We start from the raw sequence: 27,393 nt of genomic DNA on the forward strand, positions 1-27,393 counted from the left end.
CCACGGTGTTGACATTCCTGTGCCTGGGTGCCGCGCAGGTGCAGCTCCGGAGGGAAGGCTTCTGGCTGCAGGGCGCCCCGCCTTCAGGGCCAGCGGGTGCTGCCGGAGCCCTTTCGGACCCCGCGTCCACTGCACTCCTCCCACCACTGCGTCCTCAGTCACGTCTGGCACCAGCGCAACTGAGGGCCTCTTCATACATTTGTTAGCCATTCTACTTTCTCCTTTCAATTACCTTTTATCAGTTATGAGTTGAATTGTGTCCCCTGCCCCCAAAAGAGGCTGAAGACCCAACCCCAGTACCTGTGTCTTCACAGAGAATCATATTAAGATGAGGGCATTAAGGTGGGCCCTCAGCCAATGGCCGGTGTCCTTCTAAAAGGGGGAAGTTGGACCAAGTGACAGACATGCACCAAGAAAAGACGACGTGAGATGTGGAGACGTAGGGAGAACGCAATCTATATGCCAAGGAATGCCCGAGGCCACCGGAAGCTGAGAGAGAGGCCTGGGACAAGCGGTCCTCACAGCGCTCGGAAGAAGCAACTCTGCCCTCAGCTCCATCTCAGACTCCAGCCTCCGTAACTGGGAGGAAATACATTTCTCCTGTTGAAGCCACCCAGTCTGTGGCACTTGGTCATGGCAGCCCCAGAAACTAATACAGTTTCCATGGCTTTTACCCCCAATGCTTTTACTTCTTTAGATATTCTCCACATCCATGTTTTATTCTGCTTTCCCTGTAATTAATCTCTTCCCTCCGACACCCATTTTTTTGAAGTCCGGTCTGGACATTTTCAGAGGCCCCTAAGATCCACCGGACCTGAGGTGTCCTTGTCACACGTGCCTGTCATCACGAGGACATTTAATCAGCACTGAGGTGACAGTGTGTGAGGCCAGGCCTGCCGGTGAGAAGCTGGAGGGCCAGCTGCCCCCCGACTGCTCCTCCAAGTGCAATTCAGGAAGCCAGGAAAAGGCACCGCCCGCCCCGACGCGCAGGACCGCAGACCCTCATCGGCCAAGCCATCCTCCCGGCCGTCCAGCTCACAACCACTGCAGGCAGAGAGTGAACGAACCAGCAGACCTCCTCAGTCCTGCGTGGACGGGCCCGTCGATAACCAACCCCAAGGCCCGGGCCAGCCTCGGGCGTCCAACGCCCGCCTTCTCTCCCCAACGCCCGTGCCAGCCTCGGGGGTGTCCGCACCCTTCCCAGGGCAGGAGGAGGGAGACAGAGCTGAGAAGAGGCGCGCCCAGGGCACAGGCCGGCGGGGGCGGGACGGGGGCTCCCATCAGGCCAGCCCTCCCCCTCCTGCCTCAACTCCTGCGCGCTGTTTGGTGCTGGAGGGAGGGCGACCAGCTCTGGGTAGGGGAGAGGACAGGCGTGTCTGAGGAAGGCTTCGGCCGTCCTCACTGGACTCTGCCTCTGTAGCTGAGTCAAGGGTCTCCAGTCGCCGCCCTCAAGACCGAGCGGCACTGAGACAGCACCGCCCACGGCTCCACAGTCTCCAGCCCTGAGATGCCCTGGCTGCGCTGGCCTCCAGGGGGGCAGCCCCAGGGGACCCTCCAGGGGGCCAGCCCCAGGGGACCCTCCAGGAAACCAGCCCTAGGGGACCCTCCAGGGGGCCAGCCCCAGGGGACCCTCCAGGAAACCAGCCCTAGGGGACCCTCCAGGGGGCCAGCCCCAGGGTACCCTCCAGGGGACCAGCCCTAGGGGACCCTCCAGGGGACCAGCCCCAGGGGACCCTCCAGGGGACCAGCCCCAGGGGGCCAGCCCTAGGGGACCCTCCAGGGGGCCAGCCCCAGGGGACCCTCCAGGGGACCAGCCCCAGGGGACGCTTCGTGGCTGCTCCTCCTGCCCTGCTCTGTCCCCCAGACGGTGGGTCTCTCTTCCCTCGGGCACAGTCACTGCGCAGACCCGCGTGGGGACCCAGGGCACCCAGGACACCCAATAGCCGTCACCTGGGCCCACGGCGGCCACTTCCGTAAAGATTCTAAACAACCGCCGTGTAAGCCTTACGACACGAGATACTTTAAAGGCGTTGTAGTTAGAACCCGTCTGCAACACCCTACAATCGACTCCTTTCCTTCTTGGTGACTTCGGATCCTTATTATGAACGTGACTTCGGGATGTGACGGCCCCGCGCAGGCCCGTCTGTCCTGTGCTAAGGCTCCTCACTGGCTCAGCGGCTGCAGGCGCTGGGTCCGCTCCCCTCGTGTCCTGGGGGCAGGCCTGGCGGGAGGGTCCCTGCCCGTCTGCTCGGCCTCTGCTTTCCCTTCTCCTCGCGGTGGGCCCCAAGGCCAGGTAGCCAGAGGCTGTGCTCCGCTCCGAGAACAGGGCCAGCACTCGGGCCTTCTTCGCCTGGGGACTCAGGGCTCCCCAACCTGCTGCCCAGAGAGGGCGAGACCCGTGATGTCAGACCGCCCCCCGGAGCCCCTCTCCCAGCAGCTCAACTCTGTGAAAGTAAGAGACTAGTTTTCTTTGACTAAGACAGTCTGTGCATGTTTTCCATCATTAGCTGAGACGAGAGGAAAAACTGAAGTTTTAGAAAAGAGGTCAACCCTGAGAACGCGACGGGGAAAGCCCCTCGCCCCTCCTCCCCCATCCTGGGTGGGCCACGGCTGCCATGAGAGCGGCAGGCGTCCACCCGCGGGCGGCGGGCGCAGCACGGGACCACGTGCAGCCTGAGCTCTGCTTATGGACTCAACGGATCACGCGGGCCACACGTGTACACTCATCCATTTCAAATGAGTGGAGATGTGGCTGAGACTAATAACATACAAATTAATTTAAAATTCCTACTGCTACTAAATGTGTAAGTCATTTTTGTCATTATGTAGCCTCTTGATGAATGATGTTAAAAAATAATACCGGGCTTCCTTGGTGGCGCAGTGGTTGAGAGTCCGCCTGCCGATGCAGGCGACACGGGCTCGTGCCCCGGTCCAGGAAGATCCCACGTGCCGCGGAGCGGCTGGGCCCGTGAGCCATGGCCGCTGGGCCTGCGCGTCCGGAGCCTGTGCTCCGCAGCGGGAGAGGCCGCAACAGTGAGAGGCCCGCGTACCGCAAAATATAAAAATAAAAAAAAAATAATACAACCGCTCTTCTGTTTTTGGCATCGAAGTCCCTGCACCAGAGGAGGGATAGAAACATCATGTCTCTCCTTCTGCACAACAGCTACAGTGTCTGCAACGCACACAAACCTGGGGCAGCTCGTCTGTCCCGCTGCACAGCAGCAGAGGTATCACCGCGGCACTGCTCTGCTTGGCTATCCAACCACTTGGGATGGCTGGGTGAGGGAGAAAGGGGTGACGCTAAGAGATCTGCCCACAGAGAAGGTCCAGAGTGGCTTTTTTTTTTTAATAAATTTATTTATTTCTATTTTAATTTTTTTTGGCTGCATTGGGTGTTTGTTGTTGCGTGCGGGCTTTCTCTAGTTGCAGCAAGAGGAGCTACTCTTCCTGGCGGTGCGCGGGCTTCTCATTGCGGTGGCTTCTCTTGTTGTGGAGCACAGGCTCTAGGTGCACGGGCTTCAGTAGCTGTGGCTCGCGGGCTCGAGAGCGCAGGCTCAGTAGTTGTGACGCACGGGCTTAGTTGCTCCGCAGCATGTGGGATCTTCCCGGACCAGGGCTCAAACCCATGTCCCCTGCATTGGCAGGCGGATTCTTAACCACTGCGCCACCAGGGAAGTCCCAGAGCGGCACGGACCTCCTGCCCAGTGCCCTGCTCCCAAGCCCCCACGCGTCAGCATGGAGAACAGTGCCCGACACACAGTATCTAATTCGTGAATGAACCGACCAAAAAGCAAATGGATTCTTAGGGAAAAGCAGCACCAACTGGTCTGAATAAGACAGGAACCCACGAAGCTCCAGGGCGGCATCTGGGCCAAGGGTCACTGGAGAACCAATCCCAGCCCCCGCAAGGCCACCAGGAAGGAGTGGTCTGCAAACACCTCCAGTGCCATTTCCGCTCCCTTCTTCGGGGCGGGGGGGGGGGGGGGGGGGGCGGCCCACTTTCTGATTCTATTCAAGTTCCGATTCTGTTCCGAAGGCTCACTCTTAGCTTTTGCTCCACGTTCTGTGGCAAATCGCTGGAAGACATTACACACTGTTTACTGAAGAGAGTGGAAGCTTTGTCCCACTCAGAGGAAGAGAGCTGAAGAGAGCTTCGTGCTGGGACGGCTGTGAACCCCAGAGAGGGGTGCGAACAGCAGCGTCCTCACGTGACGCCCTGCGGCGGCTTCTCACACCCCCCCAGGGTAGGGCGCTCGCTTACTCCCCCTCCACGGAATTCACTCAACTCCTGGAAGGGTTCAATGAAAGGCCCTCCCCTACTATCGACGTTCCAGTGCGATTCTTTGATTGACGGTCTGCTCTTCAGAAAAATTCAACGAAGTCTATTTCTTCTTCCAATCACTGGAAAACTGCTTCTGTGTCAGCCCTGCCATGCCCAGAATTCTCTTCACCCAACAAGAATCCCTCCCAACGACCCTCACACCATCCTAACACCTTACCATCCTGTCACCCACCTCCAAGCACTCTCCAAAGTGACATCCACCTTTAAGTGTGGTACCCAGAACTATGTACAACACTCCAGAGGAAACCTAAAGAACAGAGCACACAAGAAGAGGTAACTCCCTTCAATTTACAGAGCACATTTTAAACCGAAAGTCAGTGCAGAAAGCCTAACAAGAACCAAGGTCAACAGAATAGAGTATGGAAATCAGGATGATTCTGAGACCTGTAGTCAACTGGGACTCCACCCGGAACGGCACGACCCAAGACACAACAGTTCTGCCAGCAGCCTGGTCCCATAGTAACGTGTAGTCTCCTAAAATCCTCCTAATTCAGCTATACTTGTGACCCTGTATTGGCCAAAGAGAGAGATAAATGAGTTACTGCACACGTCGGCATCACATGCGCATGCCTGGCAAAGACAGAGCAGCACATCTCCTCCCTGTGCTCTTTGGTTTGCTGCAATTCCCTCCTGCCCTTCACATACCCACACAGTCGCATTCCTACACCTGAATGCAAGTACCTTCCCAGCGTCCAGCCCCGATGGTGGCAGTAACCGGTTCCAAATTATTCTGTGGACTTCTTTATTTTTTTAACTTGATCACAGTATAGCTGATTTACAATGTTGTGTTAGTTTCAGGTATACAGCAAAGTGATTCAGTTAAACATATATATAGGTTATCGCAGAATATTGAGTAGCATTCCCTGTGCCGTACAGTAGGTCCTTGTTGGTTACCTATCTTATACATATTAGTGTGTGTGTGTTCATCCTAAGCTCCTGATTTATCCCTCCCCCCACCCATGTTTCCCCTTTGGTAAGCATAAGTTTGTTTTCGATATCTGTAAGTCTGTTTCTGTTTTGTAAATAAGTTCATTGGTACCAATTTTTTAAAACTTAGATTCCACATATGAGTGATATCATATATTTGTCTTTCTCCGACTTACTTCACTTAGTATGACATCATCTCTAGGGCCATCCATGTTGCTGCAAATGGCGTTATTTCGTTCCTTTTTCATGGCTGAGTAATAGTCCATTGTATACATGCACCACGTCTCCTTTATCCGTTCATCCGTCGATGGATATTTTGGTTGCTTCCATATCTTGGCGATTGTAAACAGTGCTGCAGTGAACACTGGGGTGCATGTGTCTTTTGGAATTATGGTTTTCTCCAGATCCATGCCCGGAAGTGGGATTGCTGGATCGTATGGTAGTTCTATTTTTAGTTTTTTAAGGAATCTCCATCTTGTTTTCCACAGTGGCTGTTACCAAATTACATTCCCACCAACAGTGTAGGAGGGTTCGCTTTTTTCCACACCCTCTCCAGCATTTGGTTTTAGACTTTTTGATGATGGCCATTCTGAATGGTGCGAGGCGATAGCTCACTGTAGTTTTGATTTGCATTTCTCTGATAATTAGTGATGTTGAGCAGCTTTTCATGTGCTTTTTGGCCATCTGTCTGTATGTCTTCTTTGGAGAAATGTCTACTTAGATCTTCTGCCCATTTTTTTTTTTTTTTGGTACGTGGGCCTCTCACTGTTGTGGCCTCTCCCGTTGCGGAGCACAGGCTCCGGACGCGCAGGCTCAGCAGCCATGGCTCACGGGCCCAGCCGCTCCGCGGCACGTGGGATCTTCCCGGATCGGGGCACGAACCCGTGTCCCCTGCATCAGCAGGCGGACTCTCAACCACTGCGCCACCAGGGAAGCCCTGCCCATTTTTTGATTGGGTTGTTTTGTTTTTTTGATACAGAGCTGCATGAGCTGTCTGTATATTTTGGAGCTGTAGACTTCTTGACAATAGAGGATAAGCTCTAATTCAACATATTCATTCTACACTAAACAAAAATTAGAAAGCCAGTTTTTCTTTTAAAACCACCCACCTAGCCTGACTGACATCAGAAACTCTGCAGGCAAAATTAAATTACTTACTGAATTAAGTTACTATAAAACTATACTAAAAAGTTTGAGAATTTAAGTACTGAGTATATAAAGTGATTAAATATTCATTTAATAGAAGATCCTGAGGCACCTACCAAATATCCTTTAAAATAGTTACTACTGTTACTATTAAATTATTAGTTATGATTATTAGTAATAAAATTATCATTATTCAGAACCTTGCATCTGAGACCACATTATGTACTGAATTAATTCCCTCTGAGAATCCGTATGGTCTGGGCTGAACTCCATCTTTTCGAAAACTAGAGGAAGAGGTTAGCTAAGCCATTGTTTCTCTTTACTTAGATTACAGGGTAAGAACGCGATCTGAATTTCTTAAAGGTTATTTCGAGGACTCTCAGGTGCTTAGAAAGGCTACTAATGTATTAGCAACTGATAGGCAAATTACCAACCAACCTCTATTCTTGAAGCAAAGTTCCCAAGGGATCCATAAAAACCAATACTGATGGCTTACTTCATTTTCCAAGTTACAAAAATGCATTTCTTGACAAATATTCTTATTTTCAAACTCTTCAGAGAATTGAAAACTCACTTTCCCTATGGCGTCTGCTTAGTTTTACTGTAACGTCACTAACACCTGGCTATTAAAATCATATTTAATCCCAAACCTGGGACCTGGAAAAGGAACCCAGGGGAACCTCATGACTGTTCAACAAAGAAATGGCATCTCCCCGCAAACTCCTGAGTGGATGATTCTAAAAACGTCTTCGGAGAATCCAGGACTGCCATCCCCAAATACCTCAAGTGATGCACTCCTTTCCTTTTCACAAGGACCTCCCACACCAAATGGCGATGGCGACTCCCAACCACCCTTTAAATTAAAATGACCATGCCCCAGAGTCCTCACATGGCCACTCCCCACCATGAGGCCCCAAATGCCACATCCTGAGAGCTGAACGTCTGTCCTTCAAGTTCTTACCCCCTCTTGACACACTGTTCATCCCAGCCGACCACGGAATACAAAGGCTGAACACATAATAGATTCGGTATTGTTTATTCAATTGAACCAAAGTTAATCATTAGTCTTTGGAAGGTTTTTTAATCTTTTTTCAAAACTGTGGCAAAATACACATAAAATTTACCATTTTAGTCATTTGAAAATACACAGCTCAGAGGCACTGAACACATTCCCACTGTCGTGCAGCCATCCCACAACCCACATGGAGAAACTTTTCATCTTTCCGAAGTGAAACTCTGTACCCGTTAAATACGAACTCCCGGTTCTCCCTCCCTCATCACCTGGCAACCACATTCTCTTCGCTGCTCCGCATGTGACACTCACTCAAGAAGAATCACAGACTCTTTGTGCTTTTGGGACTGGCACATTTCACTTTGCATAATGTCTTCAAGGTTCATCCACGCGGTGACAGGTGCCAGAACCGCGCGTTCCTTTTTTAAGGCTGAATAATATTCCATGGTATGGATCTATTCATTCCTTGACGGGCACTGGGTTGCTCCCACCTTCCAGCTGTCATGAATCATGCTGCTGTGAACATGGGCAGGTGTACAGATACCGGTTTCAGGTCCCTGCCTTCACTTCTTGTGGGTCTATACCCATGTGTGGACTTGCTGGATCCTACGGTAATTCTGTGTGTAATCTTCAGTCCTTAGGCATTTTGACAAATCATTGGTAGTCAGTGGCCCTCTCTACTAGAGAAAAATGATAGGTTTCCAAAAGGATAGGTCTGGCTCACAACAACACAAACACAAGTCTCTGTAAACACAGTCCAAGTGGTTCATGAGAGAAATGCTGAAGAATAATGTGAGCATTTGACGTCAAAAGGTAAATAAACAAACGCCACCCATCACCAGCTCAGCCAGCCCTGCAGCTCCAGGCGCACACTGGGGACGCAGTCAGGGGTGTGGCCAGCGCCGGGGAGCACTGGGAGACTCACAGGCTACACACCTGCGGTTCTCATTTCTCACTATGGGCCTTGAAATGACTTCGAGCCATCTAAGGACGGCTAGTGTTAGGAACAGTAAGAGCTACCATTTGTGTGACATCAGCGTACAGGTCTACAGAGTGTCCCGCACACATGTCATTGTTAACAGATCTGCCTCAGTCTGCAGCCCCTCCTCGCTGCCCCGCACGTGTGGTCCTCCAATGGCCTGCTGTGCGGACAGGTGAGGGCGCCTGGACACCGGCTCCCAGGCCGGGGACCTCTCAGCCTGCATCTGAACCTCAGCTTCCTTTCAGGGCCAGGAGGGAGGAGGCTGCTCGCCGAGTTACGAGTTACGTGGCAAGTTCCCGGGAGATGGGACAAGAGCCCCATGTCCTGAGGCCTGTGGAGGGGCCTCCTCTCCAGTGGGTCCCTAAAGCAACTCACAGAGGAGGGCCTCCAGCACCCTCTCCACGGAGGGCAGTGGTCACGCAGCTGAGGTCGGAACCTCCAGACTTCAATTGTGCCCAAGTGCTTTTATTTGCCTTGTCATTTTCTTTCAGAATAAATGTTAAACGTAAAACGTACCCCCTTCTGGAAGCGATCCTGGCGGCTGAACTGAGTGGGAAGAAAACGCACCCTGTCCTCCCCGAAGCTGCAGCCTCACCAGCTATGCATCATTGTCTTTAGTGGGTCAAGTGATGGCCCGGCCCAGCAACAGCAGGTCAGCGGTCACCTGGAACCTGGCTGCTTCCACCCCATTAAGGCAACAACTACCCATGTGCGTTAACCCCTCGGCTCACAGCGGCGGGGCTGCGGCCCCTTTAAGAGCCCTCTCTCTCCAGGCCTCTCTCAGAAGAAACCGGATACGACGGGGATCTGATTGGGACAAGGGGCCGCCTGGTGAGGGAAGAGAGATGAGCAGGAAAGTCACTGCTGCCCTTCAGAGCACAGGCAGTTGCCGCCTCTCCCAGCCTTGCTGCCGCAGAGTTTAAATTAATTACAGCTGAAAATGCAGGGTTGCCATCTGGTTTGCAAAAGCAAGGATAAGGGAATAAAATGAAAGGGTTTTTGGTACTAACCTCACTTTAATCATTGCCAAAGAGCATGAAGACAGCCCAGCGTCCTCCCACAAGAAAGCCTTGGGCCTCCCAAACTTGGCAGGCGGTCCAGGCGCAAAACTGGATGGGCGGGAGGCTCGTCAGAATAAAAGTCCCCGCCGGGGGAGGCGGCAAGGTGAGGGCCGCCGCCCGCGCGAGGGCCAGGCTCGGGGGCCGGGCCGGGCCGAGGTTCGTTCACAGAGGCTTTCCTGCCAGAAGGCGACACGCATCGTTACGGTCCCAGTCCGTGAGAAAAGAGATCCGCTGTCAGGAGGACAGCATGCCATTTCCTCTTTCTTTGTCTCCCCGTCTGCCAGAACATCAGGCTTTTATAAAACTCTCTAAACCGAGGCCCAGCAGAGCCCAGAGAGGCCGGCGGGCTGCCGGGGTCGGGGTGGGGGTGGGGGGGAGGGGGGGTTGGCGAGGAGGAGCAGCGCCGCCCCGCACGGTCCCCTCCCCCGCGCCCCCCACGGCAGGAGGGTCGAAATGCCCCAGGTTCCCTCGTGCCTGGTAGGGAGCGACTTCCTTCTGCTTTCCTCCCGTCGGCAGAAGCCTGGCTGAGAGGCTCCGCTCTGCGGGGGCTCAGGCCGCAGAGCGCTGGGGACGGTAAAGGTGCCGCCGCGGTCCCGGGTCCGACTCCACAGGCCTGGGGTGAGTGCAAAAGATGCCACGTCTGCAGCTTTCTCACCCCGCCCAGCATCAGGGAGCCCTCGGGAGCCAGCCTCAGTCCCATTTCTGGCCAATTCGAACTTTCGCCTGCCCACCACCTGAGTTCTTTTCGACCCAGGTGAGTTTTACAGACAAAACCTAGATGTACCTGGGTCCAGCTGCTTTCAGAAAGTACTACCCGCGGCGGCACAGTGGTGTTGAGGGGAATAAATTCCGAGCAACCGGTTACAGTCTCTTATAAACCAGAGATCAGAACAGTAACAGAGACGATAAAAGCCAATGATGAAGACGGCATTACTGTTCTGGGGAAAAACACATCTTCAACCCCCAAATGATGCGAAAGTTGTCTCCCAGATCCTGCCCGGACCGAATCATTGTCTATAGCAACGGTGTCCATAACATTCAAACTCTCAGGAGTGTAACTTTCAAGTAAATGGTACATCTATCAAACCACAGGAAACATCTGGTAAAATGGTTAAATAAAACCAGAATTGAAACGTTTGATTTCACAGCTTGCTCATGGTACCCAACAAGAGACCATTAAAACGAACACCAAAAGCCCTCTGCCCACTCGGGATGCTCAGTGCAACTGTGGAAAATGTCCTCGAAGCGGGAGGGGAGAATAAGCAGACAATCCAGAAACGCTGGCGGGGGTGGGGGGTGGCAGGGCCCCCCGTTCCTGGGGCTCTGCCCTGCACATCGCCGCCCCCAAAACTTCCTCAGGCCCGGGAGGGCTCCTCCACGCCCACCCTCATCCCCCCCACCCAATGCCGCCAGAGAAGCAGGCACCCAGGAAGTGCCAGATAAGTGAACGAACGAAGCAACGGACACACAATATACATCTCTTCCTTGCACAACTAACATGTATTAAGCACATACAATTAGCCCACCGCCAACACACACAGCCTAGACGTGTGTCCCAAGGTACTAGGCAGCACATTTCGCTCCTTTCTAGTACACTTTAGAAGCCTTTTCCATTAAAGAAAAGCTTTAATGATTCAACCACTTCCAAATTTTAAAAAATCTGGATTTCAAAAACACAGTGAAGTTGAAAAGCAAATAACAAATTAGGAAAGTGGTTATTTTCCTAACTCATCTGATGGAGGGTCCTTAATAAGCAGTTATAGCACAGCAATAGAAAGAAGATGAATGCCCTAAATTTTTTTAAGAAGAAGATAGAAACAGTCACAAAAGAAGAAATCTAAATGGTCAATGAAAATATGAAAAGACCATGCAAGTTTCCTAGTAGCAGAAAGAAAACAAAAAAGACAAGTTACCACAATGATTCTCCTATGAAACCTGCAAAAATTAAATACACATTAACAGTCACCTTCGTGATGCTGTGGGTGACAGGCACATGCATAGAGTTGCCAGTGGAATGTCAGTCAGCTAACCTACTAGAGATGAGCTGGCAGGATGCACGGAAGCAGAAATGGGCGCTGTCCGACCCAGAAATTCCACTTCTAGAAACGGGGGGAATACGAGATGTGAACAAGAATGGATGTACAGAGACGGCTCCAGAGGTATCACAAATAATAGCGAAACATTGTAAACAGCCCCAATATCTGTATTTGTTAACAAGTTCTTTTGGTCACAAGCAACATAAAACAAGGCCTGCTAGCTCAGGCTAAGTGGGGGAATTCACTGGAACGGTACTCTGCTACATTTCTTGGAAATGAAAGAAGAGTCAAACCACCAGTGCTCAAAAAGGAAAAATTAAGGCGTCCCGGGATCTGGGCAACAGGAGGAGGAAGGCGTCCCCTGCCCCCAGCCCCGCACCGGGCAAGATGCCCGCCTGGGAGACCCTGCCACCCACCCAGCCCACCAGGCGCTCCAAGTTCGGGTGAGAAACCCCACAGCCACCGCCTAGGTCTCCATCACGGCACCCCCAAGGAGTTAACATCGAGTCTCAGAAATTCTGAGGTCGGTTTTATTAGACATCAAATTCACTACTGAAAATTAGAAGAACCCTCTCTCCACTCCCCCAAATGCTACCAGTTTTCACAGTCAAGAGACTTCACCTGAGCTTCGAATCAATTATATCTAAGAAACCGGGGGTCTCACAGGAAAGCGGTCCATTAGAGTTTTGCAGGTTTAGGGAGGAGGAGAATAGGGCAACGCCCCACCTTTGCAGCGAATGAGGGAAGGTGCTGGGTTGTTGCTTTTTTTTTTTTTTTTCTTTTTGTAAGTAAAACCACTGGGATTGTTGGCTAAAAACAGAAATGAGCCTTTGGGGCAGCAATAAAAATATATGAAAAGTTGGTGAGTTATCCCGGAGCAGGCAGGGACATTTACATCTGTTCCTTACAGCTCAGCCACGTCCTGTTCCAATTGCTTCCTCTCCTCCTTCAACCTGACTTCTCTCCCTCTGCCTTGTCCATTTCTGAACTCACCCTTCCCCCCACGTAACAACCACATGCACATCCTGAATACGTGCTTTATTTATCATGTACAACGTCATCCCTCCCAGTGTGGACAGACAGGCCCCTGCTGTCGGTCTGGCTGGTTCCAAAGGGCAACTTTCCCAAGGAATGATATCAGGGCCGCCCCTGCCTGGGACCCCGCCTCCCTCGTCCCCCAACGCCACCACCATCCAGCCCGCAGCATGGGGAAAGCTGTCCTAGATCAGAGATCACTGGGTGGCACAAAAACGAAATGCAATGTGTGGCTCCTAACTGCACCCTGAATGTAAAGGAAAACGTCCCTAGAGGGCCTTCTCGAAAGTGAACACATGTACTATGTTAGATCGCATCACTGTCTACGACGCGTACAAAAGAGAAAGCAAATGTGGCAGAATATTGACAACTAGTGAAGCCAGTGAACGATATGTGGATGCTCGTGGTTGTTTAAACCAGTTGTTTAATGTTTCTGTAGATCTGAACTTTTTCCAAAATGAAATGTCGGGGAGGATGGCAGGTCAGACGCTCACCAAATTTGGTGGCATGTTTAGAAAGATCTAAGTTAAAGTAGAGGCAACCAGGGAGGCTGGGAACCCTGACACAGGGGGTGTGAAGAGGAAGCTGGGAGATGGCTAGGGCCACGCCGCACACATTCAGATGCCCCGGGCAGTGAAAATGCTGGTTTCAAATAGGAGCCTCAGAATGGAAGTTCCAAAGCGGGTGAACACCCACACTGCCCACCGTGAGTTGGGGGATAATCGCTTCTCACACCATGTGGAGCTTCTCAAAGGCGTACAATGGCGGGGATTCGGATAACTTCTTTTAAACATAATCATGGTAAAGGAGGCTTCTGACAATTGATAGTCCAAGAGGGCCATCTACTGAGAATAATTCTGGGAAAGGGAGTTTAGGACAGGTCACCAAAGTGCCTGAAGGTCATCCTACATAACCTGGATTTTATCTTACTGTCAAAAATAAGCCAGAACCATTGCCCATCAGCGAACGTTGCCGTGCCCTCCAGGGTGGCTCTCAAGAAATACGTGCCAATCACAGAGCCACAGGGCATCAGCACCATGTACCCGTGTTACACGGTTAGAACACGGAGCCTCTGCGCTGCGGTCACTTGACATAACTTGCCCGAGAGCTAGCACCCAAAGTGGTCGCACACAAATAAAATACACACCACAGCTCTATTATGAGATGGTTGAAAAAGGCTTTGGCTTTGAGAACTTTTTAGGTAGATCTGAAAAACTCCAGAAGTAATAAACACCTGAGCAGAGATCTGTTGGCTTTTCTAGCATGGACAGAACTATTCTTTACACCCACAAGTGTCTGGCCATCCCTCTGACCTGCAAGCTGCCCCCACCTGAACTGGATTTCTCATTGCTATACCCCTTACCTGGTGCTCACACTGGGCTCAGAGCAAGACGCACAGGAAGAAACATAAACAGAGGGAGGAGCGGGGGAAACTTCATTCCTACAATAAACTCCGAAGGCTTATTATTCAGGGTCAGCACTGGGATAAGAGCATTTGATCCAAAGCCAGCATCTCAGGCAGAGCCAGTGATTCAGATTATTAAGTGTGCACATGCCCAGGTACTAGGGATTTGCATGTTTCTGTTTGGGGGGGAAACAGGGATTCGGGGAGGACAGGTAGTGGCAGTGGGATTCTCTGTTCCAGGGGTTCACTGAATGAAACATCAGGGCTACACAGAAAAAAACAGAAGTACAGTAAGTGGTGCCACTCAGGGCTTATTGCATATTTGAAAGCGATCCTTGGGACTTCCCCGGTGGTCCAGTGGTTAGGAGTCCGCCTTCAAATGCAGGAGACGCGGGTTTGATCCCTGGTCGGGGAACTAAGATCCCACATGCCGTGGGGCAACTAAGACCCGGCACAGCCATAAATAAATAAATAAATATTTTTTAAAGAAAACAAAGAAAAAAGAAAGCAATTCTTACCATCCTTTCCAAAGGGAAGAGCATTGACAGTGCCCTCAGAGTGGCACGTTTTTCATGGAAACATTTAGCACCTAGAAGGCATCGGGCACTATGCTGGGTGCCCTGGTGGGACAGACACAACAAGGGACAGCAAAGTGTGATCATTCTATGCACAGAACTGTTCGCCTTGAAGCGGAAGGAACCGCCCTTTGTCAAGAGAAGGAGGCAAGAAAAGTGACGACAAACCGCAGTGGGCGGCACCTCAGCGGGCAGCGCAGAAGCTCCTGCAGGCGGGGGTCTGCTCAGGGCTCCCTGGAGCTGACTGGGAGCCGTGGGAGAATTCCCAACAGAGAGGAAGACGTCAGAAACCTTCTTCTGCACTAAAGTGCCAAGACCAGTAGGGAGGGCACTGCCGTGGGAATGAGGGTCTAAGCCATGGCCGAGGCCAGGAGCTTCGTGGAAAAGATTCAGCAGACTGACTTAACAGGGGGCAGAGAGAATACACACGGGAGACCAGATCGAAGAAGAGCGAGGTGACTTCACGGCAAGTGGAAAGACGGACGGCTGCCCTGCCATGAAGATGGGGGACAGAGCTGGGGAGGCGCTGGAGGAGAAAGAGCCTATAAGGTCACGGCCGGCGGAGCACCTCTGGGCCTGAGCGGCACACACACTACCCGGAAGGCAGGCGGCTCTGTGGCTGTGGAGGTGTGGCCTCAGCTGGACATAAAGATCTAGGAACCCTCCACCTCTAGTGGTAAATCAAGGCACGAGCTGGCGTGTGACTTCTTTCCAGGGTCTGTGCAGTGAGAAGGACGGAGCCCTGGAGGATGGATTAATGACAAGCCTTTGAGAGATCCTGAATGGCAGAGCCAGAGAACTGGGAGGGGAACCAACGAAAGCAAGAAAGGGGCCAAGGAAACCAAGGGAGAAGAGGCTTCCATGAAACAGGAAGCCAACTAAGATAACCTGGCTCAGGTTCCCCCTGCATCTGGCGACCAGCAGGGCACCAGCGAGGGAGGGAGAGAAGTTTCATTAACGCTGATGGTCCGGATCACGGCACTGGACTGGGGAATGGACACGGAAGTGGAGACAATCCACCCCCTAGAAACAGCTCGGAGGGAAAGAGGTGGGTAAGGAAGGAAGGTGAGGGGCACACGGGCAAGGGAGAATGGGGCCCCAGGCTTCCTCAACGTCTCTGGCCTCAGTGAACTTCGCTGAAAGCCCTGAGCAGGAAAGCTGGTACCCTACAGCCCCAGATCAAGGGATCACACCATCCTGTCATCACATACCTAAGCTGTACGGCACCAGAGCCTTGGGAGTCTGCACGTTCATCAGAGAATTTTGAAACCAAATAAAATGCTCATTTTGTTAGGCAAGTATGCCCCCCAGAATGTTGCTAACAGGGCTCGTGAGAAAGGAATCAAGGCTCCCACGGCGAGTTAACGCTTGGGAAACCCCGGGCTAAACCACGTCTCTGCACCTCAGACTCTCAGAGCCTGACTGGCGCCAACCACACAGGCAGACTCAGGAGATCGGGTTGGGCGCTTCCCAAACTCTGGCCGGGGAGCACTCTCTGTCCTTCGAGCATCTTGAGGTAAGAGGGCCCTGAGGCCCTCGACGGGCAGCGGTGCCCTGCATCCCTGAGGGGTCACCTTGGTGGTCACGAGGATACGACTTCCGATGAGTCAGAAGAGCCCACGACCCTCCCTCGACGGGTTCAACGACAGGGACAGGTTTGGGGGAGCAAAGGGGGTTCAGCCTCAGACGTGCTTCTTAAGTGACCTGACCAACTAGGAGTTGGTTTGTTGCTTCCACTTGGCCCTGATCCGGTTTCTCTGTGAATCTGTTAGTTGTATTCTTAGATCTCTTCAAGGAAAGCAAGGCAGGAGGCAGAGAAGTCAGAGGACAGCACGGTAGCGAAATCCATCCCCCTCTAGTCTGCGGTGCACGGGGCCTCTGCTGGGGCCGTGGAGGCTCGGATCCAGAGTCCAGATCCCTTGTTTGCCAAGGTTTCTAGCTCCTGCCAGACCGAAACCCTTACTGCAACACTGAGCTCTTTAATTATGCTTTGGAGACAATCTGTGGAGAAATTTCGAGAGAGAGAGAGAGACAGAGACAGAGAAAGAGAGAGAGACAGAGGGAGAGACGGAGAGAGAGGGAGAGAGAATGTGTGCTGCATGAGTGTGTGTGTGTGTGTGTGTGTGTGTGTGTGTGTACCCAAAGATTTAGCAAAGAAGATAAGGGACCAAAGTACTGGCAGTCATGAAACAAAACTCACACCAAACACAGCACGCGGGACTTGGACGCCACCTCACCGTGTGCCAGCCGCTGGTAGCACAGGAGACCATGGGTTTACAAGACCCGAGAGGAAAATCAAAGAACCACCGACACTCACACGAGGCACACTTCTGAGCAGTCCTCCTCCTGGTCCTCAGTCAGATCTACTAAAGTGACAGCACCTGATGTGCTCTCAGGACAGGCTGGCTCCACGCTGCAACGAGAAGAGGTCTGTGCGGTCACACAGCAGCAAGATTAATCCTCTGCGTGTAAATATAGCTGCCGTTTGTGTCCCCGGCACAGATGCACCTTCATGGAGACCGCGCTCTAAAAGGGGCTGAGGCGCCTGGAGAATCCGGGCAGGAGGGGGAACCGGCCAAACCCTATGTTGTGCTGTTTCCTCAACTTCTGAACAAATGCCTTTGACTTAATCCATCAACCTAAAAACACTCTTTTTCTTTTTTTCCATCTTAGTGTGTCGTCTTAAAAAGTGTCTTTACACATGCTAATGAAAGTGCTCTGATGGATCCCAAAGGTTCTTTAATGCCTCTCTAGTAAAGAAGTCCCCCTTTTTCAAGGTTCTCGTCCCACTTCTATAAGCTCTGTGATACGGAAGAGCCCAGAGGTCCCCTGAGCAGATGAGAACAGACACGCGATGACGGCCCTTTATTCTGCTGCCTTGACTGTTGCTGGCACGCTTGGCATTTCTTCATCCCGTGTGTCATTTGGCCAGAACAACGCCAGTAGCAGGACGGTTCTCTGCTTTCCGAGCTCTCTGCAAAGACTCTTAAGGCAGAAATGATGCCTGCTGGGAAAAGGCTGATGTCAGCTCTTAAGAGCATAGCGCCCTGCTCGGATAAGGAGGTCTTTGTTTTCGGCTCAACTGTGAAAATGAGAAAATGCCTCTAGCCTGACAAACAAGAAACCCACACAACAGAGGTCGGGCCGTGACCTTTATTTAAAGGTACCACACTTCATTAGCAAAACACTCACATGCAACACACAGATGCGCCTTTAATGTCGCATGGAGTGGCTGTAAAAACCAGCTTCATTTCCACCCCCGTTAGGGCTGACCCGCAGCCCTAGCTCCAGTGCAGGGCAAAGTCAGCCTCACACGAAGCCCTTCTGACACTCTACGTCCCCACAGAAGCACTCATTAAAGACCCAGGCTCCCTTCTCATTTACTTTTCAAAATAAATACACATACTTGCTGTACGTTGGGGGGATTTAAAAGAAAAAAATTAACAACATCTCAGTTTCTGAGTTAGTTATTTAGGATAACTAAAATTAAGGCTATAAAATATCTTAAATCCCAGAACACTTGTGGGAAGACTTACACGACTGTGTGTGAAAGCGCACAAGAGGAGAGAATTTGGGGGCTAAAACTTCCCAAGTTCAGATGATGCCAAAAAGGATGTGGGAGAAAAAGAGAAAGCACATAGTCTGAGGGATTCTATTTCAAAAGTCCTTAATTTATGAAATCTGTGGCAGGGTGGGGGGGGAAATGTCTTCATATATTTAAAGCAAATTTTAAAATGCCCCCGTCTTCATCTTTAGGCTAACGTTACTACTGGCCTGTGCCACTAACTTAATATTGGGTCAGAGATTTTAAACCAGAACACAATTTCTTTTTTTTTTTTTTGGCTGCCTTGGTTCTTAGTGGCCGGACGCGGGATCTTTCGTTGCAGCGTGCGGGCTTCTCTCTAGCGGGCGCGTGCGGATTTTTTCTCTCTCTAGTTGTGGCGCGCAGGCTCCAGGGTGCATGGGCTCTGTAGTTGTGGCACGCGGGCTCTCTCACTGAGGCACACGAACTCAACAGTTGTGGCACACGGGCCCAGCCACCCCACGGCATGTGGGAACCTAATTCCCCGACCAGGGATCGAACCCGCGTCCCGTGCACTGGAAGGCGGATTCTTTACCACTGGACCACCAGGGAAGTCCCCAGAACACAATTTCAAAAGCACTTTCCTGAGCATGAAGGAAACCCTCCTCTGTTCACGTGGGGCTCTCACCTGCACAGAGATGGCCTTTCAGCCTCTTCAGGGGAAGCTCAACAGCTGCTCTTCCTCCCATCATTCCTGCAGGGAAGCCTCGCCGTGCGTGGCGGACGGACCTGCCTAGCGCTCTCAGAGCCCTTCCACACTTACGCGCCTGCATCCCGTCACCGCATGCTCCAACTACCCCTCTCCACCCGTCATCTCCAAAGCATCGTTCCGCTGTGTGGAGAACGCTCACACGGCAGATCATCCAAAAGCACAAGGCGCTAAGCTCCCGTATCAAACAGTTCACAGCAGCCGGATGCGTGCGCTCCTCAGTATCAACGTAACATGGGTCCCAACAGCGCTGGCTCCAGGAACAGCCAGGCTGGGTTTTGATTCCTGGCTCCATGACCAACTAGCTAGCTCTGTGACCCTGAGCAAGTTACCAATCGCTCTGCGCCTCACTTTTACCACCTGCAAAAGAGGGATAATCACAGCATCCACATCACAGGGTTGAGAGGACGCGAGGAGATCACGCCCACGAAACATTCGGCACAGCGCTTGGTACACCGTCAGGCTCAACAGACAGTCACGGGCACGAATAAGCCCTGATACAGAGGCTCCCGATTCTCTAGATGCTGGGAATCCTGACCCATCATCATCCTCAGTGATGAAAATCTGGACCCCCTCTAAGGCTTACGTAGACACGGACACAGCAATGACACGGTCTGCCTATAAACACGTATTACTGTTTACCTAATAAAAACACGTCACTGTTTACCCTTTAAAGTCTCAGCTGCTGTTAGGTCAAGGTACTGAAATAACCCCAACTTTTCAATTTCCTCTGGGTCTAGCTGGTTTTTTTTTAAATTTAAACTATAGTTGATTTACAATATTGTGTTAGCTTCAGGTGTACAACAAAGCGACTAGGTTTTATATAGATAGATATAGATAAATCTATATATATACACACACAAATATATAAATAATCTTTTTCAGATTCTTTTCCATTGTAGGTTATTACAAGATACTGAATATAGTTCCCTGGGCTCTACAGTAAATCCTTGTTGTCTATCTATTTTGCATACAGTATCTGTTAATCCCGTATTCCTAGTTTATCGCTCTCCCCACACCTTTCCCCTTTGGTAACCAGAAGTTTGTTTTCTATGTCTGTGAGTCTGTTTCTGTTTTATAACTAAGTTCATTTGTATTATTTTTAGATTCCACATGTAAGTGCTATCATATAATATTTGTCTTTCTCTGTCCAACTTACTTCACTTAGTATGATAGTCTCTAGGTCCATCCATGTTGCTGCCAATGGCAATATTTCATTCTTTTTTATGGCTGAGTAATATTCAATGGTATATACGTAGCACATCTTCTTTATCCGTTCATCTGTTGATGGACACTTAGGTTGCTTCCATGTCTTGGCTATTGTAAATAGTGCTGCTATGAACATAGGGGTGCATGTGTCTTTTAGAATTGGAGATTTCATCTTTTCCGGATATATGCCCAGGAGTGGGATTGCTGCATCATATGCTAGCTCTAGCTTTCGTTTTTTAAGGAACCTCCATACTGTTTTCCACAGTGGCTGCACCAATTTACATTCCCTCTGGGTCTGGTTTTAAACTGAAATGAGGAATAGCTTCCTCTACTTTCATGAAGTCTGTGGACTAACAGTCCCCTGGTAAAGCACGTTCATACACATCCCTACTAAAGGTACTAAAGAGATACAAGAAATGGAGAATCACCAAACAGAGCATGACGGTGCTCTTATACTTTACAAACTAGATACTCCTGAACACCTGAGGTACCATCTACACAATCAATCCCTCTGGGGGGAAAAAATGTCCATTCTAGTCAGTAATCAGTAAGGTTTTGTGTTTTTTTTAAACCGAGTTTCTAAATCACACCCAGAACGTGATTTCAAAGGCTTCCTCCAATCTTCTGTCAAGCTGCAAGAATTACTGGTTTTGAGTCTGTTTTTCCCTCTTTTTCTGTTCACTCTCATGGGGTCAAGAGGGAAGTGACTGAGACCAAGGGAGAAAAAAAAATAAAATAAAAATAAGAATAGGAGGTTAAGGGAAGAAGAAAGCAAAGGAGAAAGAAGGAGGAAGAGAAAGGGGAGGAGCAAAGGGAACAGAGGACCCGAGCCTGGAGAACGTACCCAAGGATACACCAGAATCGGCTCCATCAGACTTGAGGAAAACTTCAAAGGCATGGCCACAGAAGCAAAGACAACATCAGGGGACATATTTCACACCAGGAGAGGATTTCAAAGGAACAGCACCAGGGAGAAGGGGTCATGTTTTCTTTCGCTGGGCCCTGCCTCTTTCAGCTTGGATGGTTAACGCCGTCTGGGGCGAGCACGGCCGTTACTGCACAAGGCCAGTGACCATGGCTTTGATCTCAGTGTGAGCTTCTGGGTTTTGCCCTGTTCTGAGGCCAGGGGCGACTATTTTGCACATTTATATAGCACTGATCAAAGAGAGGGTGCCTCTTCCAATCGGGAAATGAGCTCAAAGAGCACGTTCTCTGGACAGTGGGTCTAATTTTCAATTCAACACAAAAATTATTTAGCACCTGCCATGTGCCAGACACTAGAATGGTCAAATGTCACCCTAAATATGTGATGTCCATCTTTAAGATGCATGTCATCCTGTCTCAGGTGAGATACAGCTGTGACAGAATCACGTGATGATTGGTTTCGGTGTCACACACAGCAAGGTTAATCCCAGCTCCATCACTTTGGACACGTTATGCTCTCAATTTCTGCTTCTGTAATACACACGCACGCACGCACGCACGCGCGCGCACACACACACACACACCCCATCTTAAAGGGACACACTTATTGTAAGGGTTAAATGAGATAACACACTTAAAGTGTCTGGCATAGGGCCAGTATAGAGTAAGCACTCAATATACATTCCCTTCCTCTCACAGGCAACTGAGCGAACAGTTGAGCTACATACCCATCACTCACACACAGAGGTGAAAACTGAAATCCATCTTAGACCATCCTCTTCAGCACAGAACTCTCACCAGGTTCCACCAGCCAAGCACCGAGACTAAGTCTCAAAACCAGTGTGAATTCAGCGTGTTGTTACACGGCATCAACTGTTAGCCTTCAAGAGTCTTCATTGTATTACAAATACACAAGATATTACAAATGCACAAGATTGTCCATTGCAGCATTATTATAAAATATTATCTAAATGTCCAAACAAAGGGGATTAGCTGAACCCACCATGGCATATGCATGCAGTGGAGTACTATGCAGTTGCAAACAAGGATGAGAAACTGGCATGAAGCGATTTCCACAATACATGGTTGACTGAAAACACCCGAGCTCAAGTGAGTATACAAAGTATGGCACCTCGTGTGTCAGAAAGAAAGGGAATGAGAAAATATTCATGTACCTGCTTACTTTAACAGAAAGACACAGAAGAAGGGTAATCACCTTCAGGGTTAGCTAACAAGAGCAGTGAACGGGACAGGGAAGGGAATAATGCTCCTCTAGGACTTTCTGTTTCTTTGTTTTGTTTTGTTTTTGCTTTTTGCGGTACACAGGCCTCTCACTGTCGCGGCCTCTCCCATTGCGGAACGCCGGACACAAAGGCTTAGCAGCCATGGCTCACGGGCCCAGCCACTCCGCGGCATGTGGGATCTTCCCGGACCGGGGCACGAACCCGTGTCCCCTGCATCGGCAGGCGGACTCTCAACCACTGCGCCACCAGGGAAGCCCTCCTCTAGTACTTTTAAATAGAGTTTTAACTTTTTTTTTCTTTCAGTCTCATTAAGACATAATTGACAGATAGCACTGTGTAGGTTTAAGGTGTACAGCATAATGACTTCACTTACTTAAACGGCAATATGATGACACAGTCTTGACTTTCAGAAGCATGTTAATAGTTTACATATTGAAAAAAATGAAATCAACAAGGACGGGAAAAAATCTCCCACTGAGTGCCAACAGAAATTAATTATAGATTGTAATTAACGCAACACTGAAGTGGGGAGGGGAGGTAACTTTTGAAGTTGGTACTTCAAAAGAGGCTACTATTATACCCTCAGCACCAGGGGAAAAAAAACACCAACAAATCTTGAACTCTTTTTAGCAGGTTTGTTTTTCAGAGTGGTACAGGCATAGCAATTCTGAAACTCTTTTAAGTGTGCTGTAGGACTGAACACTAAGTAAATGGGCTGAAGTTGTTGGAATCAGGGAGATACAAATATGGAATAGGGGAGGGTGAGGAAGAACTCCGTGGGGTTGGATTATAACTGGAGTATTAAAATGAACTCATGATTCCCTGGCTCTTTCCACAGAGTCTAGAAACCATGCTGTTCAACAGAACTTTCTGTGATGATAGAAATGTTCTGTGTGTGTTCTGTCCAACGTGCTAGCCACTAGCCACATGTGGCTACTGAGCTGGAAATGTGGCTACTGCAACTGAGGAACTGATTTTTTAAACTTTATTTAATGTTAAGTGTGATCTGCCACATGCAACTGTGTCTACTGTATTAGACAACTCAAGTCTAGAGGCAATGACACCACAGCTACGCTTAGCACCCAGATCTTGGCTTCTAAATACTCCTCCCCACTGAAAGGAATTAGGGTCCCCAGGAGAAACGGCCGACTCCATGCTGAAGCAGGTAAGTTACAAGATGAACATCTGGTCTGCCAGACAATAAGAAAGTGCTCAAAAAAGGGGTGGGGTGGGGGGGGAAGGCATGTGAGAAGGACACATAAGGGCTTCCCAGGTGGCGCAGTGGTTGAGAGTCCGCCTGCCGATGCAGGGGACACGGGTTCGTGCCCCGGTCCGGGAAGATCCCACGTGCCGTGGAGCAGCTGGGCCCGTGAGCCATGGCCGCTGAGCCTTTGCGTCCGGAGCCTGTGTTCCGCAATGGGAGAGGCCGCGACAGTGAGAGGCCCGCGTACCACAAAAAAAAAAAAGAAGAAGAAGGACATATGAGTCAGTTGAAGGGACTCTTATCTGCCACATCAGGGACAGCTCAACTCACCAAACAAAACAGGAATCCCTGAGTCCGTACGGATGACAGACAGGGGGAAAGGAGAGCTCTTCCTCACCAGATCACACTTGAATACCAAGGTCGTAGAAAAAATTCCTCACTGACATTTCCACAAGACGAACCCCACTCTACCCCTTGCCTCATACCTTGATCTACTTTATTTCTACGGCAGATAAGAGTACTTTTCAACTCCCAAATAAGACATTCATGTTCTTAACACTTAGGGAACAAAACAAAAAAACTGCTCAGGGTCACCCTTTCAGTAAGAAAATAAAGAGTTCAAATGACCCAGGAATCCTCAGTTTCCAAGTTCTGGAGAAATCACTAGGCAAACCTCTTCCCTCTCCCCCTCCTCCCCGAACCAAATCAAATGAAAGTTGGTCATACTCTGTAGCTCCCTACCCTGGCTCAACCTCTCCATCTCTCTACTGGAAAACATCTCAGTATGATGGTTATAGTGAAATGCAGCCAAAGCATGCATCTCTGAGACCCCCTTCATAGGAATCTGTAACTCAGTACAGGAAGTTTCTTGGATATCTTAAATAAAAAGGAGGGGACACACTATCGTGCAAACAGGAAACATTTCATCAGATCAGACAATGCACTTAAGTACCCTAACCCATGAAGAAGTAAGAGATGCAGCATCTTTTAAACGTGCCTGTGAAACTGGTCATGCAGCGCTTAGAAAACACACGTGGAAACATCAGTAACGTTACTGAGATGAGGAATTAACCTGCGGCGAACAAGTGACACTTGCCCACCTTTCCTCTCTGAGTCCAGGGAGTTGGCCCAGGGGGCGCTGCCGTTTCTGGTTTTCTAAACCTGTGCATGATGACATCCATTGTGAGCTGCAAGTGAACTCTGCAGTTCTATTACTTACACTTTAAATCATTTACAGTGTCATCACAGATCTGCGCATCGAGGTCACATTTGTAACCACCCAAGGAGTTACAAAATCATTCTCTAAATGCTTCGACGTTCTAATGATACTAATAACGACGAAAGCTCTGCTTGTCATCTGCCAGGCACTGCACTAAGCGCTCACCATCATCCTTTGAGGAAGGACCCACTATGACTCCCGCTGAAAGATAAGGAAGCTGGGATGTTAACCCCGACGCTACGACGTTCACACATTACATTCACTGTAACAGTGCTCTTATTCCCTATCATTACCAGTATCTGAATAATGGATTCATTAATAATAAAAGCAGTAACTGTCATCAACTGAGTATTGTACTGGGCCCAACTCCTCGCATATTTTCACTCTACTGCTCACAATAGGTCTATACATGAACTGTCAGCATTGCCATTTTACAGAGAAGGATATCGGGCCCAGATAAATTAAGTGATTGTCCAAGGCCACAAAGATGGTGAGTGGCAGAATTGGGATTTAAACTAAGGCAAGCTTGATCACAAAACCTACTATCTCAGAGCCACCTCCCCCTTTCTTCGTTTAAAAAAAAAAAAAAGGACCAAATGTCTCTTATTTGGGTTTGGAGAGAGGAAGAGATTCCTAGTAACATAAGAATGAACTCCAAACAGTTGGACGCCCAGGGTCTAAATTATGAGCCTCTCCCTCTTTGCGAGAGGTCATTGTTTTGCAGAGCCTTGTTGCTGGATTCCTGATCGTAGCAAATTCCAGGGCTCCAGACTGCAGGCTCAGCCTCTGACTAACACTACAGTGATTTACTGAGGATAGAGAAATACCGCTGTCAGTATGTCTTATGACTACACACACAGGCCAGCGCGCTGGAATGCGGGCAATGCCGAGGGCTGCTGGCGCGTTCGGCCCCCTCGAACCGTGCTAGGTCCCCGCCTCCAGTGAGGAGCCTGGAATATGAGGTCCACGTTCCTGCCAGGAACGGCAGCATCCTCGGAAGGGCTGGGGATGGCCGAGCATCCTGAGTAATCACTACACATTAAGTCACGTGTGCAGAGGAGAAAGGAGCAGCGCCTTTTACCCAGACAGACAGCGCGCTACTTCCAGCCGTCAGGGCGGCCTCCGCCCTCTGCCAAGACCCCAGACTACCCACCGGCCTCCCAACCGCCAGGCCAGCCTCCCCGCGCAGCTGCCTGGGGGGTCCCCGAGGCCGCCAGACCTCCGAAGAAGCATCCGCTCCCTCCGCGAGGCGTGCGTGTGAGAAACACAACGAGGGAGCCCAGATACAGCGCGCCGGTTTCCAAATACAAACGTGGTGACGCCGCATCGGGTCACAGAACTTTCGTCTCAGCAAAGGGGGACACTGAGGCGCAGGGAGTTGAAGCAACGCGCGCGGAGGCCGCAGGCGCGGGCGGGGACGGAGGGGCAGGGCCGCCGCCCGGGCACCGCTCCTCTGCGCGCGGGAGGAAGCTCCCTCAGCCGCGCGGGGCAGCCCCGCGCGCGTCCCCAGCACGAAAAGCGCCCTCCCCACCGTGGGACACACAGCTGCGGCTGCACACCTAGCTCTCAGGGTGCACAACTGGGGCTCCTGAGCCAGCATTTCACAGCGGTGGCCCGGCGCTCGCCCCTTCGGCCACTGCCCCGGCCCCTAAGGACACTCGGTGGGGACCGGCCCCCTGCGCGAGCAGCTGGCAGTGACCAGGCAAGAGAAGCCAAGGCTTCCAGACAACGTCCCCAAGCCGCTCTAGGGGAAGGTAGCTCCTCTGGGGAACACACTCGAATGGCTGCACACATGCGTCGGAAGGAGATGAGAGGTCACCTCTCCTGCAGCTATTAACACCGGTTTAGTGCCCGCTCCTGGCAGGGGAGTAGTGGGCATCTCTCCCCTTCCGAGTCAGCGGCACAGAGTGGCAAGAGAACCGTGGCCCAGGACCCGCTTCAGGGGGGGCACTTACAGGTGGGGGGCGAAGATGCGACTCATCTTGGAAGCATGGTCACTTTCACAGTCCAGCTCGTCGTCGCCGGGCTCCACGGTGAACTTCCTCTTGCTGGGACTGATGGGCGGGGGCCCCGTGCGGTGACTAGTGAGGGCCGAGGCCACGGGCAGGGTCTGCAGCCGGGGCTCCCCCCTGAGAGCAGCTTCACCTGAGCAGAGAGAGAGAGACACGTGTCACCAAGCAGGAGACACGCCCCCACCCCGGCCCCTCGCAAAACGACTCCCGGGGTAAAGTTTCTGGCAACGGGATGGGCTGCCATTCTCAAAACGCGCCCGGGCCCCGGGGAGCCGCCAAGCGCGAGCCCTTCCACATAAACATGGTTTCCCAGCACAGTCGCTCTTTTCTGCCCCAGCGTTATTGAGATATCACTGACATATATCATTGTGTCAGTTTAAGGTGAACAACGTGTTGATTTGATACACTTATACATTGCAAAACGTTACCACCAGAGCTAACACATCCAACACGTCACATACCTACCATTTCTTCAATAACTTTTTAGGGCTTTAAAATAAAAAGTTGCAATAAAGTAACTGGGGACAGAGGGCGTATCAACCATAAACCATCTCAAAAGTCAACTGAAGACAACAGAGGTCTTTTGATTTTCGGGTACTCAACTACAAACCTGTAAGGGCGTGATGACCTAACCGTGGGTTCATTAAACAACTAAACTCACTTTTCTTGCTTGTTACACTTTTATTATGTCTTTGGTATGTTATTTTTTTTAAGAATGAGGAAAATTTATGGGTTAATAGTTCACATGTTTGCCCCCCAACGTTAAAA

The 27,393-nt window shown here is 50.6% G+C and overlaps 1 protein-coding gene across 9 annotated transcripts in view; it reads right to left on the bottom strand.

Annotated features, from left to right (window-relative positions):
- The window catches only part of VGLL4 (vestigial like family member 4), a 153,909-nt gene that overhangs the window by 12,654 nt on the left and 113,862 nt on the right, over positions 1–27,393 (bottom strand). For 6 of the 9 annotated variants that reach the window (XM_067755484.1, XM_067755486.1, XM_067755485.1 and 3 more), the window contains 2 exons: positions 26,569–26,758; positions 16,839–16,934 (listed from right to left, as the gene is read on the bottom strand). In XM_067755484.1, the coding sequence (XP_067611585.1) occupies positions 16,839–16,934; positions 26,569–26,758 (286 nt within the window). Of the gene's footprint in view, positions 1–9,419; positions 9,813–16,838; positions 16,935–26,568; positions 26,759–27,393 lie in introns of those variants that run through there. The other 3 variants (XM_067755488.1, XM_067755487.1, XM_067755491.1) reach the window with 2 other exon arrangements.

The sequence above is a fragment of the Pseudorca crassidens genome, chromosome 10 (genome assembly GCF_039906515.1).
Source record: "Pseudorca crassidens isolate mPseCra1 chromosome 10, mPseCra1.hap1, whole genome shotgun sequence".
NCBI classification, from domain to species: domain Eukaryota; kingdom Metazoa; phylum Chordata; class Mammalia; order Artiodactyla; family Delphinidae; genus Pseudorca; species Pseudorca crassidens.